Source organism: Astatotilapia calliptera, chromosome 6 (genome assembly GCF_900246225.1).
Source record: "Astatotilapia calliptera chromosome 6, fAstCal1.2, whole genome shotgun sequence".
In the NCBI taxonomy this organism is placed as follows: Eukaryota; Metazoa; Chordata; class Actinopteri; order Cichliformes; family Cichlidae; genus Astatotilapia; species Astatotilapia calliptera.
Genome location: NC_039307.1, coordinates 7,275,743 through 7,295,373, shown reverse-complemented (window position 1 = coordinate 7,295,373; position 19,631 = coordinate 7,275,743). Strand labels below are relative to the sequence as shown.

Below are 19,631 nucleotides of genomic sequence, written 5' to 3'. Positions count from 1 at the left end.
TTCTTTATATGCAAAATATGTTTTAATTGATTTATATTGGTAAACACAAAGACACGATTCTCTTCTTTGTCAGTTGCCTATTTTATATGGTATATTTACTTTAATTTACTTTAGTTCTAGTGTAAATGAGCATCTGTAAATGCTTTGTTAATACATTTATTGTGCCTTTTTATTGAAAATAGAAAATCATGGTTGCCAATATTAAGTGCACTGGCAGTAGCTTTTAAATTTTGAGTTAGATTTTGGAGGGCCAAGTGACAGGTATAATTTTCAACACGTCCTGTGATTGCCCTGGGGTGTCTCTCTGTTAGGATATGCCTGAAACACTTCACCTAGTAGGTGCCCAGTAGGCATCCTAGTCAGATCCCTGAACCACTTTAGCTGGATCCTTTGGATACTGAGAAGTAGCTGCTCTACTATGACCCCTTTCTGGCTGAGCTCCTCAACCAATCTCATAGTCTGAGCCCAGAGGAAACTCATGGCCATAGGTGAGAGTAGGAACATAGATTGTCTGGTAAGCTGGCAGCTTTCCTTTCACGCTCAAGTCACTCTTCACAACAAACAGATCTGTACAGCAGCCACGTCAGTGCTGACACTACAACAATCAGTCTGTCAGTCTCTGACTCCACTCTTGGGGTAACAACTCATCCTTCTAGGTGCATTACCCATTTCTGGCTGAGAACCATGGCCTCAGACTTGTTTTTGTTATATTTTAATCCTACAGAGAGGAGATCCTGAGGCCACCAAACCAGAAACCTTGCTCTACTTGCCTGCAAATAGAAAGTCTGTACACAAAAGTTGTGAACAGGATCAGTGACAAAGGACAGTTTTGCTCAAATAAAGGACTTAAAATACCCTCAAACATCCTCCAAAATTATTGTGAAGAATATGTCAACGCCTCTCTAAAACAATTTAATGGAAACATTATCAAAGTACTATTTACTGTTTGACTACCGTTTTTAGATTATACTATTAGGCAAGCAATATTCAACAGAGGGGATATACAGTGGGGCAAAAAAGTATTTAGTCAGCCACCGATTGTGCAAGTTCCCCCACTTAAAATGATGACAGAGGTCAGTAATTTGCACCAGAGGTACACTTCAACTGTGAGAGACAGAATGTGAAAAAAAAAATCCATGAATCCACATGGTAGGATTTGTAAAGAATTTATTCGTAAATTAGGGTGGAAAATAAGTATTTGGTCACCTCAAACAAGGAAAATCTCTGGCTCTCACAGACCTGTAACGTCTTCTGTAAGAAGCTTTTCTGTCCCCCACTCGTTACCTGTATGAATGGCACCTGTTTGAACTCATCATCTGTATAAAAGACACCTGTCCACAGCCTCAAACAGTCAGACTCCAAACGCCGCCATGGCCAAGACCAAAGAGCTTTCGAAGGACACCAGGAAAAGTATTGTAGACCTGCACCAGACTGGGAAGAGTGAATCTACAATAGGCAAGCAGCTTGGTGTGAAAAAATCAACTGTGGGAGCAATCATCAGAAAATGGAAGACATACAAGACCACTGATAATCTCCCTCGATCTGGGGCTCCACGCAAGATCTCATCCCGTGGGGTCAAAATGATCATGAGAACGGTGAGCAAAGATCCCAGAACCACACGGGGGGACCTGGTGAATGACCTGCAGAGAGCTGGGACCAAAGTAACAAAGGTCACCATCAGTAACACACTACAACGGCAGGGAATCAAATCCCGCAGTGCCAGACGTGTTCCGCTGCTGAAGCCAGTGCATGTCCAGGCCCGTCTGAAGTTTGCCAGAGAGCACATGGATGATACAGCAGAGGATTGGGAGAATGTCATGTGGTCAGATGAAACCAAAGTAGAACTTTTTGGTATAAACTCAACTCGTCGTGTTTGGAGGAAGAAGAATACTGAGTTGCATCCCAAGAACACCATACCTACTGTGAAGCATGGGGGTGGAAACATCATGCTATGGGGCTGTTTTTCTGCCAAGGGGACAGGACGACTGATCCGTGTTAAGGACAGAATGAATGGGGCCATGTATCGTGAGATTTTGAGCCAAAACCTCCTTCCATCAGTGAGAACTTTGAAGATGAAATGAGGCTGGGTCTTCCAACATGACAATGATCCAAAACACACCGCCCGGGCAACAAAGGAGTGGCTCCGTAAGAAGCATTTGAAAGTCCTGGAGTGGCCTAGCCAGTCTCCAGACCTCAACCCCATAGAAAATCTGTGGCGGGAGTTGAAAGTCCGTGTTGCTCGGCGACAACCCCAAAACATCACTGCTCTCGAGAAGATCTGCATGGAGGAATGGGCCAAAATACCAGCTACTGTGTGTGCAAACCTGGTAAAGACCTATAGTAAACATTTGACCTCTGTTATTGCCAACAAAGGTTATGATACAAAGTATTGAGTTGTATTTTTGTTATTGACCAAATACTTATTTTCCACCCTGATTTACGAATAAATTCTTTACAAATCCTACCATGTGGATTCATGGATTTTTTTTTCACATTCTGTCTCTCACAGTTGAAGTGTACCTCTGGTGCAAATTACTGACCTCTGTCATCATTTTAGGTGGGGGAACTTGCACAATCGGTGGCTGACTAAATACTTTTTTGCCCCACTGTATGTGACAGTGATTCATTTCTAGTATTTCAAATCTATTTAGCAGTAAAATATAGAATCAAAGTTTACAAGCTACTGTATACATCTTAAAGAAGGGTTTTCCTAACATCTCAATAAAAATCAAGAATCATTCCAAGCAAATATTTCAGTGTACACGTGGTCTCCCAACTAATGTTTAAAGATAGTCTTAAAAACATCTGAAGGTGACCTGTAAGGTCATATCTAACCATACTTCACCACTTGGACTGTTTCACAAAATAAGAAATCCTGAACATCCAGAGGGAGAAAAATAAAAGTAACAGCGTGAAAGAGTCTGATAAGACAGAAAACTGTTCAGAAGCTTAGTTCTGACAAACAGAGAAAAATAGAGAGTACAGTAAATTGATTTCATGATTTTATCTCAGTAACTTTAAAGGGAAAGTTTTGAAAGGGTTGAAATAACTGTATTATTCCAGCTTCAGTCATGGGTAGAAGATAATGTGATAAGTCACTTCAATGAATCCATGAATGTTAAAAAGGGGCTATTCAATGAAGAAACACAGCACGAGATCATCCAGTTACCCACAAGCAGCTTGCAAGTGTTTCAGATCCAAGGCAGTGATAAAACATGAACCCAATGTATCAGTAATAACACAAGGAGCAAAATGTGCTGCTGTCATGTAGGATTTCACAAAACAGACTCTAGTTCATTCACATCTCAGTTTCCCCCCTGCATTGTTCCTGTCTCTCTTTATCCAATACTACTACTACTATTTCTTCTATGACTTGCTTTGTTGAAGCATCTCTGAAATCAGTTTTCTCTGAATATTTTTTGCATTTATTGCTCTCACTCTCATCTCACTACTTCTAGAATCATAAAAGAATCAACAGCCATCCTCTCTGTTTTTCTCCATCTGAACATTTGACCATGAGTTGGACTTTAGGAGCTTCTGTGTATTTATACTTTCACAATATGGATAGAAATGGCTGTATGCTCATCTCTTTCTTGAAAAGCACTCACCCTGTCTATTGTCAATGGAAATTGTTGCTTGACCCTGTTTCTTTATTATTTTTACTTCTGTTTAAAATATTGATATATGTTACTTCTTTGACGTGGCAATGGAAAAACCTTGTAAATAAGAGAATGCTGAAAAAGTACATCATTGTCATTCAGTTAGCCGGCAGCTCAGACTCGTATGAGATGCTGTTTGACTTCATTGCCGATCTGTCTCATTATTGTGCCTTATGTTTACCAGAATTGAATAATTTCTTTCTTTCTTTTTTTTTTACTCTTGCCCTGTAGAATATTGTCATTTACTATCTGCCTGCACCCATGTCAACTCACTGCTGATTATTCTCTCCGTCTCCTTTTGTTCCCCTCCAGGATGAAAAGAACCAAGTGTTGATAACAAATGCCTGGCTGCAGCTGGTACGTCTCACTTTTAAGTCCTTTTTTGTGTGATCACTGCACAATAATTGTCGTTTAGTATATTTTTGGAAGCCATATGTGGGCTGTGTCATTCATATTTTCAATAAGTGTACACATCTGACTGCTCTTGAAGGCATAGCACAAGCTACAACCAATAACCTTTTGTTTTTAACAAAAACAATTTCTGGGAACAAACAAGAAACAGCACGATGCAGTTTTATGGCAGACATCTTTAACTGCCAAGTATAAAGGAAAAATTATGTTAAGATGGATCACAAAGGATAATATGATATTATATAATATTTAATAATAGCATGGTATCATAAGGCTATTTATTGTCAGCAATATAGCAGGGGAAGGTGATAGAAATATATTTTCAAAGATATTCTTTCAGGACTCAAGATTTAAAACACTGGGTTACTTTATTTTGCTGTTTAAGCTTTTCTATTTTACCTTTGTTTTACTCTTAAAAATTATATCTGATTTGACATTCTCAACATTTAAAATACAAATTTTAAATCTTGGTTCCTAAAGCCACAGAAAAATCAACATCCTCCTCAACTAATACAGTCACACACTAAAATACAAAAAAATAGTGCCGTTCCTACAGACAGGTGACAAAGAAAGACATTACTTTTTAAGTTTTTAGGCCACTACATGCCAGTCTCTGGGATATTCCTGGACTTATCAGCATTCCCATATTCCCAAAGATATTCTCCCACTTTATATTTTGATAATGGTAGGCGGCGTCTGTCTAACACATCAATCCAAAATCTCCCATAGGTGTTCAGCTGGGTTGAGTTCTAGTGACTGTGAAGTGACTCACATCCATTTCATACACATCAAACCACTGAACCATAAACCCCTAGTGTCTTGTGGATAGGTTCGTTGTCAGCTTGTCCAGGATCACTGCCGTCAGCACAGAAAAATGTCATCATAAATTTGACCACTCAGAACAACTTTGTATTGATCTGTATTTATCGTGTTCCCTAAGGAGGTAAGTGGACCAATCCATGCTAACTAAATACTGCCCAAAGCATAACTGCTACACAATATCTTCATTGTAGAGAGTCAACAGTTCAGGTTTTTACTTTGTTGTGGTGTAGAGGTATTTAATACAAAATATGTAGATTCCTGTTAAAAGTCCATCTGTGAGACTCACCTTTACTGAAAATAACTTGCACTAAGTTGAAGTAATTGTTTCCTGTATGACTTCATTAGTCTCTCATGTCGTTGTGGGACAAATTTGATATTGTTGATATATTCTATTTTTTTTTTTTAGTTAATTGAGGTTTGCAGATATTCGTTAATGCTGAACCCTCCATGGTGGCTGTTAGTCAGGAGGTAGGACAGGTCATATACTAAAAAGAAGGTTGGTAGGTTTGATCCCTGGTTGCACCAGTCTGCTAGAGTATACTTGAATGAGTTACTGAACACTGAGTTGCTCTTGATGAGTTCATCGGAATATGAATGTAAGACAGAAAACACTAAGATGTAGAAAAAAATGGTTGTATGAATGTGCGTTTGAATGAGACATGCTGTATACAGAGCTTTGAGTGTTCAAACAGGCTAGAAAGGTACTACATAAGAACAACTCCACTTATCTATCCTAAGCACTGCCACATTTTAGATTGTTGTCTGGACTTTGACTGAGCCATTACCCATTGTGGATTTCATGACTGCAAGTTGTCCAAGTCCTTTGGTTTCAAAACAAGTCCAAATCAGTATCCCTCCACTACTGTGCTTGACAGCTGGCATGAGGTGTTTGTACTGTATGTTGTGTTGGTTTTTTTGCCAAATGTGGATTAGGAACTTTATGGTCACACATCTCCACTTTGATCTCAAGTTTCCTAAAAACATTGTTACAAAGGCCATTTGGCTTAAACCACAAACTTAAGCTGCTGCTGTGTTCTTTTTAGAGAGGAGAGCTTTATCTTGGCAAACATTCCAAACAAGACATGCTTTTTACAAGTCCTTAACATTTAATATGTTAACTGAGGCCGGTAGCATCTGAGATGCAGCTCTTAGGTTTTTTTGCAATTTCTCTGAGCATTTCTTGATCTGACCTTGCGGTAAATTTACAGGCACATCCATTCCTGGGGAGGCTGCATGTGTTAGAATATGCCTGAATGCTCTAAACCAGCAAACTGCTAAAACTGTTCAAATCTATTTGATAAGTAGCACCTGTCTTTTAATTCCCATGTAAGCAGTAAGGGTGTACTTTGTTTTCACATTACTCTATGCAGTCCAGTCAAAACATTGCATGACTGTATGTGTGAAGGGAAACATGGATTAGACTGTTGACTTAGGTTGCAGGTTGCAGCAAATGCCACACTATCTGTGGTCATTTTGTTTGCATATATTTCCAAGCACTACTTTCATAATTTCTTTAAAAACTTTGCATTGCTTCAACACAGTCCACCAAAACCTGTGTGTGGTTGCTATGCTGTTGTCAGACAAATTCCTATCTCTTATCCACTTAAATAGAATTTCTATATCAGAATAGAAACTGGCAAAGAAGTAAATAGCATAAAAAATATGGATTGCAGCGTTTAGTAGCTCTAGGAAAAGTGTTACATCAAACCAGGTAGGTACAACAGTCTCATTATAACAACAGCCACACTCAGAAGATCCCATTAAGTATGTCACAGCCGTCACGTTGAGTTGGCTGCTGCCTACCTTACAAGTTGAATAAATCAATTATTCAGGAAGCCTCCTCTTTAATACTGGCATCTACTATGGTTCAGTGGCTCAAGGGGGCTTTGCAGACATTGCAATTTTTGAGAGAGACCTAAGATTTACATTAACCAGCTCATACAAAGTCAGCCAGACAGTCAAAGAAAGGACAAGTTTGGGATTACAGGTTTATCAGTCAATGATTGTTCTACATTCAGATGTGACTGAAATACTCAGCACTGAAAATAAAAAACAAATAAACAAATAAAAATAGTGTATCTGAAATTGTGTTATTGTTAACAATCCATTGATTATGAAACCAACATTTTGTAGAATATTTATATAGTAATATGGCCATTGCAGTGCAAATAAAATCAATTCACCCTTGCAAATAACGAAAATCAGATTAGTGCTACATTTTCAATTACCTCTGTTACCTCTTTGGATTTGCAGTTGACTCACATGTGTCATATATGAATTTGAAGAAAAAAAATCAGCCTTTCATACTCTCAAATTAGTGATGCTGTCTTGAATTTATGTTATGCAACTCCATACCTATTCTTAGACAGCTGTTACCTTACATAGCTTTCAGTCCTCCTCATCTGTTCCTGACAGACTACAAAGTTAGTGAGCTGTGATTAGTTCTGTTGGCTGTTAGTTGTGTGTTTCCAGCCAATGAACATGAAAAGAAGCACCAAACCGCCAAGGCCCACAGATGACAAGTGTAGTGATTAAGTCATTAGCTGCGTGAGTGCAGACATATGCAGCAGGCCCATTTGAGATGGATGGAATATCTTTGAAATCATTTTCTATTGTATATTTAACTGACAGATGGTGTGGAAACATGCTGACAGTCACAAGGACTAAACCTTTTAAGTGGAAGAAAAAAAACACTATAAAAATACATGCATGCACATATACATACACACAAACAGATGATCCCAAATATACTGTTGCTACTTTAGCTCTGGGGATTTTTGTTGGTACATGAGGAATTTGCCCTGTGCTTTCAGCAATTGAATGCCTCCACCATATATTTATATACACACCATATAGCTTTCATGCAGCAAAAACACATCCAACTCATTGGAGCATGGAAAAACTATGTCTTGTAGTGTCTGTCACTCGGATGTTAGCAGCAGATTCTTTGATTGCTGCAAGTAGTGGGACAAGACCTCAATGGACTGGGTGTGACAGACTAATTTATGGATTTTATTAAGTCTGAATACACTTGGTCAAGCCACTCCTAAGCCGATTTTTTTATAATGGCGAAGCACTTTATCCTGTAACCACCTTCGCCGTGAGTAAATGTGCTTGCCATGTAATGTTTGGGTGAATGGTCTGTCCACATGAATACCCTGACAACTAGATTTCCAAACAGTGAATTGTATTGTAAAGACATGCTCAATATTGTGGTTAATCTGGGTAACACGTGTGCTTGCACACAGATTTAGAAAAAAGCATAATACTAGCATACGTTTAGATGCCAGGATGAATGCCAGTATTTATACCACTGTGGATCATATATCATCATGCTGTGCATTACAAGTAATGAAAATAAGCACAGAAGCAACACATATCACACTCACTCTTTGTGTTTTTGAACCCTTTGATGCTGTGTTCAGTTAGCTGAATACTGGCAGGCTCAAATGGGACTGCACATGGTTAGTGCCAACAACTGCTGGCCTGGCAACGTTTCTGTGCCAAGCTTCATTATCAGAGTTAGAGACAAAGTAGAAGAGCCAACAGCTGTATTAGTCTGTGTGAAGAGGAAATATTTGACTTCTAATGGGTTGAAGCTGTCCTCTTGTTAAGGACTTAAAAAGCTTCTTATCTGCAAACAGAGGAGTATCTAATACAGCAACACTTTACTAGAAGTACTTAAAAATCTTGTGGTAGTTTTACAGTGATTTGACAAAGAAAAAAAAATCCATAGCAAACATTTTGAACATCATATTCAAAATGTTTGAGTGGAAAGTAGAATTCTGTATTATAGCGACAACCTTCGGTCCTTCTTTGCCGCTTCTGCAGAACGTAAAGTTTCTGACTCGTGCTCTTGTTAAGTCTCTTGGATGCCTTCCGATAGCAAAAAACGAGGCGAAGGAAAGAAGGTGCAAAACATTTATTTTCCTTACAAATCGAAAGGTACAAAACAAATGCCTCTGGTGGGAGCTCCGTTTATATTCCCTTTGTGTTACAACAAAAGATAACATTAAAACGGCGACGATCAGAAAACTGTTGCTCCACGTCCTGCTTGCTTACCTAACCTTTTACCCACACCCCTCCGCATGCGGGCCAAATACACACCCCCTTTACGACATCTACCAACACTTTACAACAACAACAGACTAACAAAGCAGGATTAATTTATGGAGCACAGCATATTACATTATAACCTAAAATGATCAAGATTATAATAAAAACTTAAAGATCATGACAAATACTTAAATATGGCATGATGTAACTGAGTAAAATATTGGCCTGGACTTGGCTCCAACATCCTGTACACCCTCATCCTCTAGGATCTGCTATAGAAAATCTATCTACAATAACTATTCTTGGTTAATCACCAAACTTTTCAGATCAGTTGAGATGAGGATTCAAATACCATGTGAAACATAAATTAATATCAATGCACATAAAACAGATGGAAATTCCAGCTTATCAGTGGATTTCTTCCTACTGCAGTTTCTGATACTTTTGGTCATTCAAGGGTAAAGCAATAATATGCATGGATATAGTTTCAGTAAAAAATGCTATGAAATACCAGTGATGTGATATATATGCAACTGTACCACGAATATATAGGGTGGGAAAAAGTTTCCTTCACATGTCACTTTTGTTGACCCTCCACTTTTCCATTGCCTTACATAATTTTTTCTAATTTGACACTTTGTTTTCAGCATTGGACAGACATTTACCTCTCATGGAACCCAGACAGCTACCCTGGGGTTCAGAATCTCCGTTTCCCTTCAAATCTAGTGTGGGTCCCAGATATTCTTCTGTACAACAGGTATGTTACATTCTCATCTTTTTGAGTTGGTCTTATCAGGCTAGTGATTGGGTCACTTCATTGCTTTCCAGTAACATTTGTTCATTTATTTTACTGATTAGAACCATGCTCATCTAGCAGATCCAACTATAAGTTAATATATAGATCTTCTAATACCATTAGAAGAACATGCCTTGCTCAAATGGCTTTTAACTATTTCAACCGGAAACAGGAAAAAAATCTTCTTTAACAAACAAACAAACAAAAAACTATTCTGACTTTTGACAACTTAAAACTGAATACAATTTGATATATACTTTTTCCATTATCAGTCATAAAGGACTGAGAAAAGAAAATTGTGTTTTTGGACAGAGCGTTCTCACTCCCGAGGCGTAACATGTCGACGTTTTGTCACGTCCCGCGGCGTTCCTGAGGAACGCGAAAGGAGACCTTCGGCGTCCTTATGGTACGCGGCGGGTTATGGCTGGAATCCAGTGCAATGACGCTCCCGCGGGAGTAGACGTTCCAGCCCTGTATTCCAGCCCTAAACCTAACCTTATCCCTGGCCCTGACCATAACCTTATTCCTGACCTTAACCAGGACTTTAATGATGTTAAATAGCGTGTTTCTAAGCGATTTGAAGAATAAGAGCGAACATGTGTAGGTTCAGTCCAGACGGTTCTCATATTTCCTCTTTTTCCGAGGTCGTCATTTAGGAACGTGGTGGGTAGCCGAAAACGTAATATGGTGACGATTTGTCACCTAGCGTAAAATGTTACGCTTTGGGAGTGAGAACGGGTTGTTTTGGAGCTTGCAGAAGCCAAAACTTGAAAGCCATCTTCTGGCTAAAATGTCAATGTGAAGGGTAAAAAACACAATTTTGAAATGACAGCAAATCAATAATCATGACTAGAATTTGTTAGTCCAATTTTGGTAATTAGCAATTTATTTTACCATGTTAAAATACTTATTCATCAATTAATTGGCTACAACAGTAATATAAAAAGCTTACAAACTATTTCAGACCAAATTAAGTAAAACATTTCATAATGTCTTTTCAAACATAGTTTCTCAGGCAATAGTTGCTAAATTTACCCATTATATAATTTGCAGTCCATGGGCATGACAACTTACAGTTCTTGGTATTTCACCATTTTGTATTTAAAATTGTTCACATGGTAAAGTGTAGTGAATTAGAGTGGGTATTTAATAAAGTGTACTGACTTTAAGCAAATGATAAGGACAGGCAACCCACATTACAAAACCTCCACTTTGCTGTTAATTACATCATACTGCCCACTAGAATAATCAACACTGTTTCCTCAAATTGATTTTTACCATTTAATTTTTCATTAGATTTCATTATATATTTTGGTTTTTACATTTTCTCTCTTTCGCCATTCTTCTTCTATGTAGAAAAATATGCTTTCTTTTGTGAGTGGACACAACACTACACTACATTGCCATGTATCTGTGTATCCAAAAACACAGCAGAATGAAAGATTCTATAGATGAAATATCACTCTGCTTACAGTATCATTTAATTAAATGATCGAGCCAATTCCCTCTTTGGGGAATAAACCATAACTCCTTTTAGGCTTTGCATCTGTTTCCAGTAACAGCATAGGACTCTGACTACTGAAAGCACTGTGCCAAGTGGGTAAAATTGCCAGTGCTTTGGTTAGTTTGAAAACTAATAACGATTCAAGCTTCAGAAGAATAGAGAGAATTTAAGCTATATTCTGTACTACCTTTATTTATTTGGAGAATTCTTCTCTTCTCTTAATTCCATGTTTTAGGCCCTGTCACCGTGGTTGTAGATGAGGTTCAATTCAATAATGAACCACAGGCTCTTGGAAACATCCATCTGAACAAGCTCATTTCTTCCTTTATCAAAGAATTGGGCTTTAATAGCACAAAGGGGAAATAATCTGTCTCTTGAACACTGGCTCACTGGCTTCTCTGATACAGAGGTCAATAGAACAGAACCTCTTTTCTTTCAGCATATTTGGCTGGACATGAGGCTCCTGTGCTCATTGTCCTGCTTGGCTAGATTGAAGAAATACAAAGCGCTTGGGCTGCTTTCACAATATCGTCTAGATCTGGTCAGATTTAAGAAGAATTCAAGCACCTCACATTACTGCCAGTGACTGACTTGATCATTTTCCAGAGTCCTTTGCATTTTGACCTTTTCTGTGGCACCAGTGTTGTCCTCAAACATAACCTGATTTTAGACTTTTATAACATATACTGACAGCTGCCTACACAGTAAACAAATAACACAGAACATTTACCCTTTTGCAAAACAGCTGTGACATAATAAAAATCAACAGCAACACCCAGTGTGCCTCTGTGGGGCACATCAATCATGATTTTGTCTACAAGCATTTGCTGAGAAAAATAGATAAATAAATAAAGTCAATAAATAGTGAAATAATATTCACTTCAGAGAAGAATTTGGTAGGTGTCTTGAAACACTTAAAATTCCTTTGAAAATTGCAGTAAAATATCTTAGGAGTTGCAACAACATAGACAATTTTAGGAAGGGTTTTTTTTTTTAAAATTTATTTATTTTATTGGCCATAGTAAGTAATCGTTACAGTTTAAACTGCAAAGTGGAAGACAGTTCTAGTTCTTACTTAAGGATGTCCACTTGCTAAACATTAATCAAAGAAATGTGCAAGGCAAGGCCACTTGAGGAAACGCTGAAGTGGTATTTATATAGTGCTCCAGTTTATGTGACTAAAACAGACAGCTATGTAATTGTGGATCATTATTAACCTGTCAAAACAGATGATATTAAACAGGGCATCAGCGCTTCACTTAACTCCTTGCAGCAATACACTGCTTCTTGCTTTCAAAGAAGTAGACTTGCGATGGGAAAAAGACAACAGGACACAAGATAGAGGTAGATTTGACTCCTGATGTTTCTGTTTCAGCTTCTTTAAGTTGATTAAATATTCTTTCATAAGGGAGAGATAGTGACAGATTTACAGCTTACCTATGACTGAGTATGTCAGGGCTCGTGTGCGGAGGTGAGGAAGGGATGACCCACATGCAGGACTCGTGGTGCAGAACGAGGTTTATTGAATATGTAGACAACAGATGATAGGATGGATGGCTGGCTGGCTGGACTTAGCGGACTGGTAGACTGGCTGGCTAACTGACTGACTGGACGGAACACACGACAGAAACAACATCATCAATGACCCGACACTGAATGAGTAGAACAGAGGGCTTAAATACACAGACTGGTGATAATGATGATAATGAGGGACCGGTGAGTACACAGCTGAACATAATGAACTAATGATAATGGGAAGAGGATTGAACATAATACACACAGACCAAGGCTAACACAATAAAACAGGAAGTGGAACAGGCAGTAGATAAACAGTGAGTGTGAACTGAAAACACTGGGTCACCGACCCAGGAACCCTGACAGGACCCCCCCCTTCAAAGGCCGGCACCCGACGGCCAAACGAAAAAGAACCAGAACAGGGCGGGCGGAGGGGGCCCAGGACAGAGGGACGGAGGCCACACAGAGACAGTTCGGGTGGGCGGCCACGTGGCCCGAGGCGAGACTGTTCCGGTGGACCGACCGTGCGGAAGGCAACGGCGGCCACTCAGGCGAAGGCGGTCCGGGGGCCGGCCGCGCGGAAGGCAGCGGCGGCGGCGAAGGAGACGGAGCAGTTCAGGGGGCCGGCCGCGCGGAAGGCAGCGGCGGCTCTCCAGTTTTAGGCGTGCTGGCCATGGCCCGGCGGGCACAGGACCAGACGAGGCAGGATCAGGCGAAGCACAGGCCGGAGCTGCAGCAGGCGAAATAAAAGCCAAAGTCGAGGCCGGGCCAGACGAGGACGAAGGCTCCGAGGCCGGGCCAGACGAGGACGAAGGCTCCGAGGCCGGGCCAGACGAGGACGAAGCAGAGCTAGGTGACAGCGAGGCATGAGGCTGGTGCGGTTCTCCTGAACCCCCAGCTGACGAGGAAGGTTGCCGGACGGGCTCCTCGGGCCCTCCAGCGAAAACGGTCTCAGAACCAGTGGGCACTGGAGCCCCTGGCACACACAGGACAGGGCCAGCGGGTGCGGAAACCCCTGGCTGAGGAGCGGCCGGGCCAGCGGGTGCGGAAACCCCTGGCTGGGCAGCAGGGTAGCTCACAGCAGGCTCTGGGTACTGAACAGGTTGGTGGACGGGCGACTGGGCTACTGGTGACTGGACAGGAGGAGACTGGGCTACTGGTGACTGGACAGGAGGAGACTGGGCTACGGGTGACTGGACAGGAGGAGACTGGGCTACGGGTGACTGGACAGGAGACTGAGCTACGGGTGACTGGACAGGAGACTGAGCTACGGGTGACTGGACAGGAGCGGACTGGAGAGCAGGTGAGTGAACTGACGGGGCTGGAAGCTGAACAGCAGGTGAGGCTGACGACGGAGCTGAGGTTGGTGTGGCTAATGGCTGGGCTACAGACTGAGCTAATGAGGGAGATAAAGCTACAGCCTGAGCTAGTAAGGCCGGTGCCTGAGCAGGGGACACTTCAGCCAGCCTAACCAGGGATAAAGCTAGTGCGTGAAAGGCTGGGTCAGGAGGTGGATGAAGTGGTGGACTGATTAGCTCTTCCGTGCCTCCAGAGCGTGAGGGCACTGGCTGGAGAGCCTCAGCTGAGTCTCTAGGGGGGTCAGACTGGATCCTGGCCGTCCTCAGCCTAGGTGCTGGGACAGGCACGGGAGGTGGCTGGACACCAGTCACCCCCACTCGAGAAACCGAAGCGGGTGTGGCGGTAGACTGGGTCGCAGCTGCCCTCCTCCTGGGAGCTGGCACTGGTGTGGGGGTAGACTGACTGACGGGAGTGGAGATAATGACTGGGTGTGTGATGTTAGCAGGTTTATTGGGGATTGTTCTGGTTTTCCTGCCACCACTATTTACAGTCTTTGGGAGAGCAGAGCAGAACAAATCTTCCCAGTCCACAGAATCTTCCAGGAGGGAAACATCCCACGAATCAGAGATGGGGTTATTGTGCGTTTTGAGTGAATAATCAGATGGTGAGTGCGAAAAACAGTCACTGGAGCTCACCATCGGGAGTGGCTGAAAGTGGTCCGTTTTATGGCGGCGTGTGCGCCGATTTCTCCGGGAGGAGGAAGCGGGCGGGGTACACGTCCGAGCCTCTGGCACGGGAGCCTCTGTTGAGCCGAGGTGGAAGACGGAGCCGCTGTGCCGTGGCGAGGTTGAAGGTCCGGTGAATGAGGCAGGTGATGTGTGAGCGTGGAGCGGAGTGGCGAGAGAGGGAGCGGCCGAAGCGCGGCGTGAAACGTCCACTCTCCGCGGCAGATGCTCCGGTGCAGGTGAGGCAGCAGGTGGGGGAACGCGGCGTCTCCGAGGCCCGCCCAGAGCCAAGCGAGTGCCCTCGAAGACGTGCTCTCGCTCCGCGAAGAGCCGCTGTCTCTCCTTGAGTTTTTCAGCCCACAAGGAGAGCGCTACCTCCTGCCGCTCGTAGAGGTCCGAGTCCGCTGGGTCAAAAGCGTGTCTTCTTGGCACGGGTCGGGTCATTCTGTCAGGGCTCGTGTGCGGAGGTGAGGAAGGGATGACCCACATGCAGGACTCGTGGTGCAGAACGAGGTTTATTGAATATGTAGACAACAGATGATAGGATGGATGGCTGGCTGGACTTAGCGGACTGGTAGACTGGCTGGCTGGCTAACTGACTGACTGGACGGAACACACGACAGAAACAACATCATCAATGACCCGACACTGAATGGGTAGAACAGAGGGCTTAAATACACAGACTGGTGATAATGATGATAATGAGGGACCGGTGAGTACACAGCTGAACATAATGAACTAATGATAATGGGAAGAGGATTGAACATAATACACACAGACCAAGGCTAACACAATAAAACAGGAAGTGGAACAGGCAGTAGATAAACAGTGAGTGTGAACTGAAAACACTGGGTCACCGACCCAGGAACCCTGACAGAGTGAGAGAGAATGAGTGAGAAAGAGGGATGGAAGCAAGAGCTCTGGGTGTCTACAAGGGATGATACAGAACATTAAGCGGCTTACAGTAGGGATAACTGATAATGATCAATATGCTCCTGACAGAGACCTAGATTGTAAATGACATTCTTCATGGATTCAACATAAATCTGGAGTAAAATCATTTACTCTTATTTTTATGAATCAAGAAAGCAAGCATGAGAGGAGATTAAAATTATGAGAAGATGTAGTTTTACAAATCCCTAATGGGAAACTAGGTCAGTGCAGTGGCAAGGCTTTAGCACACACATTTTTTTTTAAATTCAAAGTGACAGGACCACCCTCATTCCACCCACACCAAATCTCGACATTAAACCTCTATCCCCCATGTCAGAGAGATTTACCACTTCACTGCTAAGGGTTAGTAGGTAATGGGCATTGCAGGTTTTGGTTGCATAGGGAACAATCTAATGTATTTACCAACTTGTCAGATGTCAATTATTGGTATCCTTCACTCCCAGAAGGAATCACATCAAATGATCTTTTCAAAATTAAGATACTTTTAGGTCAGGATCTGCCCACTTTGTGTCACAAATGTTTACTGTCTTTACTACTATGCCCCTTAAACACAACATGAAAGCCATGGGAATCAGGACTGTTGGGCCAGCTGACAATAAGCTACAATGGTATACACTGGAGCCAGCTGAGGTGGTTCGGGCATCTGACAAGGATGCCTCCTGGGTGAGGTGTTCCGGGCATGTCCCGCCGGGAGAAGGCCCCGGGGCAGACCCAGGACACGCTGGAGAGATTATATCTCTCAGCTGGCCTGGGAACGCCTTGGTGTTCCCCCGGATAAGCTGGAGGAGATGGCTGGGGAGAGGGAGGTCTGGGCCTCTCTGCTTAGGCTGCTGCCCCCGCGACCCGGCCTTGGATAAAGCAGATGAAGATGGATGGATGGATGGTATACATAGACCTTAAGTCAATCTTCAGACCATTCAGCCCTTTGTGCAAAAAATAAATTCTTATTTATTTATTTTATCACAGACAGCATGATGATGATGGCAGCGTAAAGTGCGCTCCTTCCCAAGTGGTGGACTCTAATGCAAGTGCACATTTCTAGTAGATTATATTCTGGATTGTGGATATTCAGAAATGCTACAAGTTCCAAGTCTTTAGCCATGGTTGACACTTCACTTGACCTTTCTTTCATCTGACCCTGGTCAGAGTAAAACCTGGATCAAGCATCTTTGCTTTGGTCCCATCAGCCTCACATCAGCCCCTAAGATTTACAAAGTCTAAGCCCAGGTCAACCATGCTCATGTTCAACCCTCAAGGTAAGTCTGGGACTATGAAGTCTGACTGGCAATGTAGAATGTCTCCTCTCTGGTGGGGAAGACGCAGCAGACAGTATAGGAAGTGAAAAGATACCAATGATCATATTCCTTCTACTGGTGTAGAGGTGTTTAGTTGGACTTTTATCTGAGAGAACAAAAAGGGTAAACCCTATGCAGCTGCACTTCTCAAAAAGGGTGATTATTTTTTTATGCTTATGAAGCAAAAACCAGTTCAAAGAATTTCATCTTATTGGAGTCTCTGAGTGGGACATTAAGGATTCCTGGCTCAGGACTTGTATCAGATACTGTTTGATCATAAGGTAGTTCATACAACAACACCTTAGGACAAAGATCAGTGGATTGACTTTGATATTATTTCAGAGAATGTGCATTTTAATGTACCACTTTTTGTATCCTGGATAGTCTTTTTCTGTTTCTTTTTTCTAAAGAAAGTTAGTGACTTTGACTTAGTCAAGAATTTTTGAACACTAGGTCCAGAAAGTAGGGACAGTTGTAATTTTGTATTTGCTTGTGTCAGCACATAAACAAATCAATAATCTCCTCACATGAATAAAATATGAATACAATGACAATTCCTCTCTGTCAAAGACATGGATTTGAATATTTCATCATTTATAGATATCTGGAAAGCTTGAATACAAAAAGACTAAGCTTTCTACTTTTCCCATGTAAATAGTATAGACCATTTATCTGTAAAGAAGCATTACTTTTTTATATTATAGCTAGTTATCTAAAAGATAAATTGCTGACACACACTACAACAGTGTTTGACAAGAATGATATGTCAGTCCAGACCGTGTCATTGCATTTCTCCACTGACTATTGAAACCAGACTTCATATTCTATACTGCTATGTGAGAAACATATTTAAAGTTACAGTGCAGTAATGACCAATTTAATTTAAGTAATACTTTACTTCCATTTATGATTTATACATTTTCTTTTTCACTTTTAATACTGGGATATTACACTTTTGGAATTATTTATTGCTATAAAGTAAAGTTTTTGAAGAATCCCATTAAGAAAAAACTCAATAAAAAGTCAATTGGGATTTAAGACATATTGTAGTTTTCATGTGATCTTTTATTAATATGTGATCTAATTAAATGCGGTTAAAGTTATACATCAAGGAATCATTAATGCCTGGGTCTCTGTGTGCTGTACATTATTCAAGTCATTGTCTTTCATATTAAACATTTATATTGGCATTTTGAGAGAGGGTTTAGTAAATGAAAAATGAAATGTTTTTATTTCAATTTTTAATGCTTTAATTTGTCCATGTGAGGTAGATGTATTCCAGATACCATTACAAGGCTAAATGCTAAGATCATTTATTCTAGGCAATGGATGAGAGCTACTCTGAAATATTCTCACAGTCTCTGTCTTCCACCCTTTAAGTGAAATAAATGATTAGATATAAATTATGGATGTAGCATTATAAATCTGCATCCATTAAAGCTTTGTCCTGTTACACGTCTTCTGGATTCAGTCCCAAAAACTTTACTAAAATCTATACTCCACCCACAAAGCAAAAAGCTTGTCAGAAGAATTTGAAATGTTGTTTAAATGTTCCTCACTCTCCAGTTGCATATAGTCTCATGCTACAAGCAGTAAATATTTACTAATGGAAAATAACAGTGCGGTTTGAACTGTTGTCTGAGTTGCATTAACATTCATTCATCCTTTAAAATGAGATATATTGAGTTGCCAGTGCACCTCATTCAGTTTTCCTTTTTAAGAGGTCACAGCATACTGAAATATGTGAATTAAATATTATACTTGTTATGAATACATGGATAAATAGGTATAATTGTATGCCATTTACCGGTTCATTACTTTTGCAAGGAGGCTGTTTTCAGTCCATATGCTTTGTCCATTTGGTAGTTTTTCCCCTTCTTTTCCATCTCATTATCCAGCATAAACAAAACTCAAAAGTGTTTACAACCGTGATAGGGTATACTTATACACAGGAGGCTTTGAGCTAAATGATAAAATTATATGCTAATTACTCATGATGACCGTGCTAACATACTCAGATGCTTGGCAATTTAGTTTAGTTCTTTCCATTTGATGACCTCATTGACAAGTTTTGACATCTGACAAGTATATTTCAATCAAGATGTGTTTTAATGAGTCAACAGATTTTTTCAAGCTAATCCCTACCCATCCATTCACTTCCACTTATCCTTTCCAGGGTCGAGGGGGGCGCTGGAGCATATCCCAGCTGTCATAGGGCGAGAGGCGGGGTACACCCTGGACAGGTCGCCAGTCTGTCGCAGGGCTAACACATAGAGACACAGACAACCATTCGCACTCTTATTCACTCACAGATTCAGTCTAGAATTTATTAAAAGCTACACTTTTTTATATTTTTCACATGCTTACTTTTACAACAATGAATAGAGGTCACTGTTGCTCGCACAGTGAAATTGGCTTCAAAGAACATGCTTCACCAAAAAGTCATAGTGATTGCTTTGATTACTCACAGTTGCCTGTGATTTTGCATGTTTGACCTCAAATACTTGGTAACTACTAGCTGAGGGACAGTAACACTTGAGTTTTACTACAACTGAGAGATTAGCTGCACAAGTCTGTCACTTCCATGGTTATTCC

The 19,631-nt window shown here is 41.2% G+C and overlaps 1 protein-coding gene across 1 annotated transcript in view; it reads left to right on the top strand.

Moving 5' to 3' along the window:
- LOC113023674 (neuronal acetylcholine receptor subunit alpha-7-like) overlaps positions 1-19,631 on the top strand; it is a 44,257-nt gene that overhangs the window by 14,145 nt on the left and 10,481 nt on the right. The window contains exons 3-4 of the mRNA XM_026169929.1: positions 3,972-4,016; positions 9,596-9,705. Of these exons, the coding sequence (XP_026025714.1) occupies positions 3,972-4,016; positions 9,596-9,705 (155 nt within the window). The remainder of the gene's footprint in view (positions 1-3,971; positions 4,017-9,595; positions 9,706-19,631) is intronic.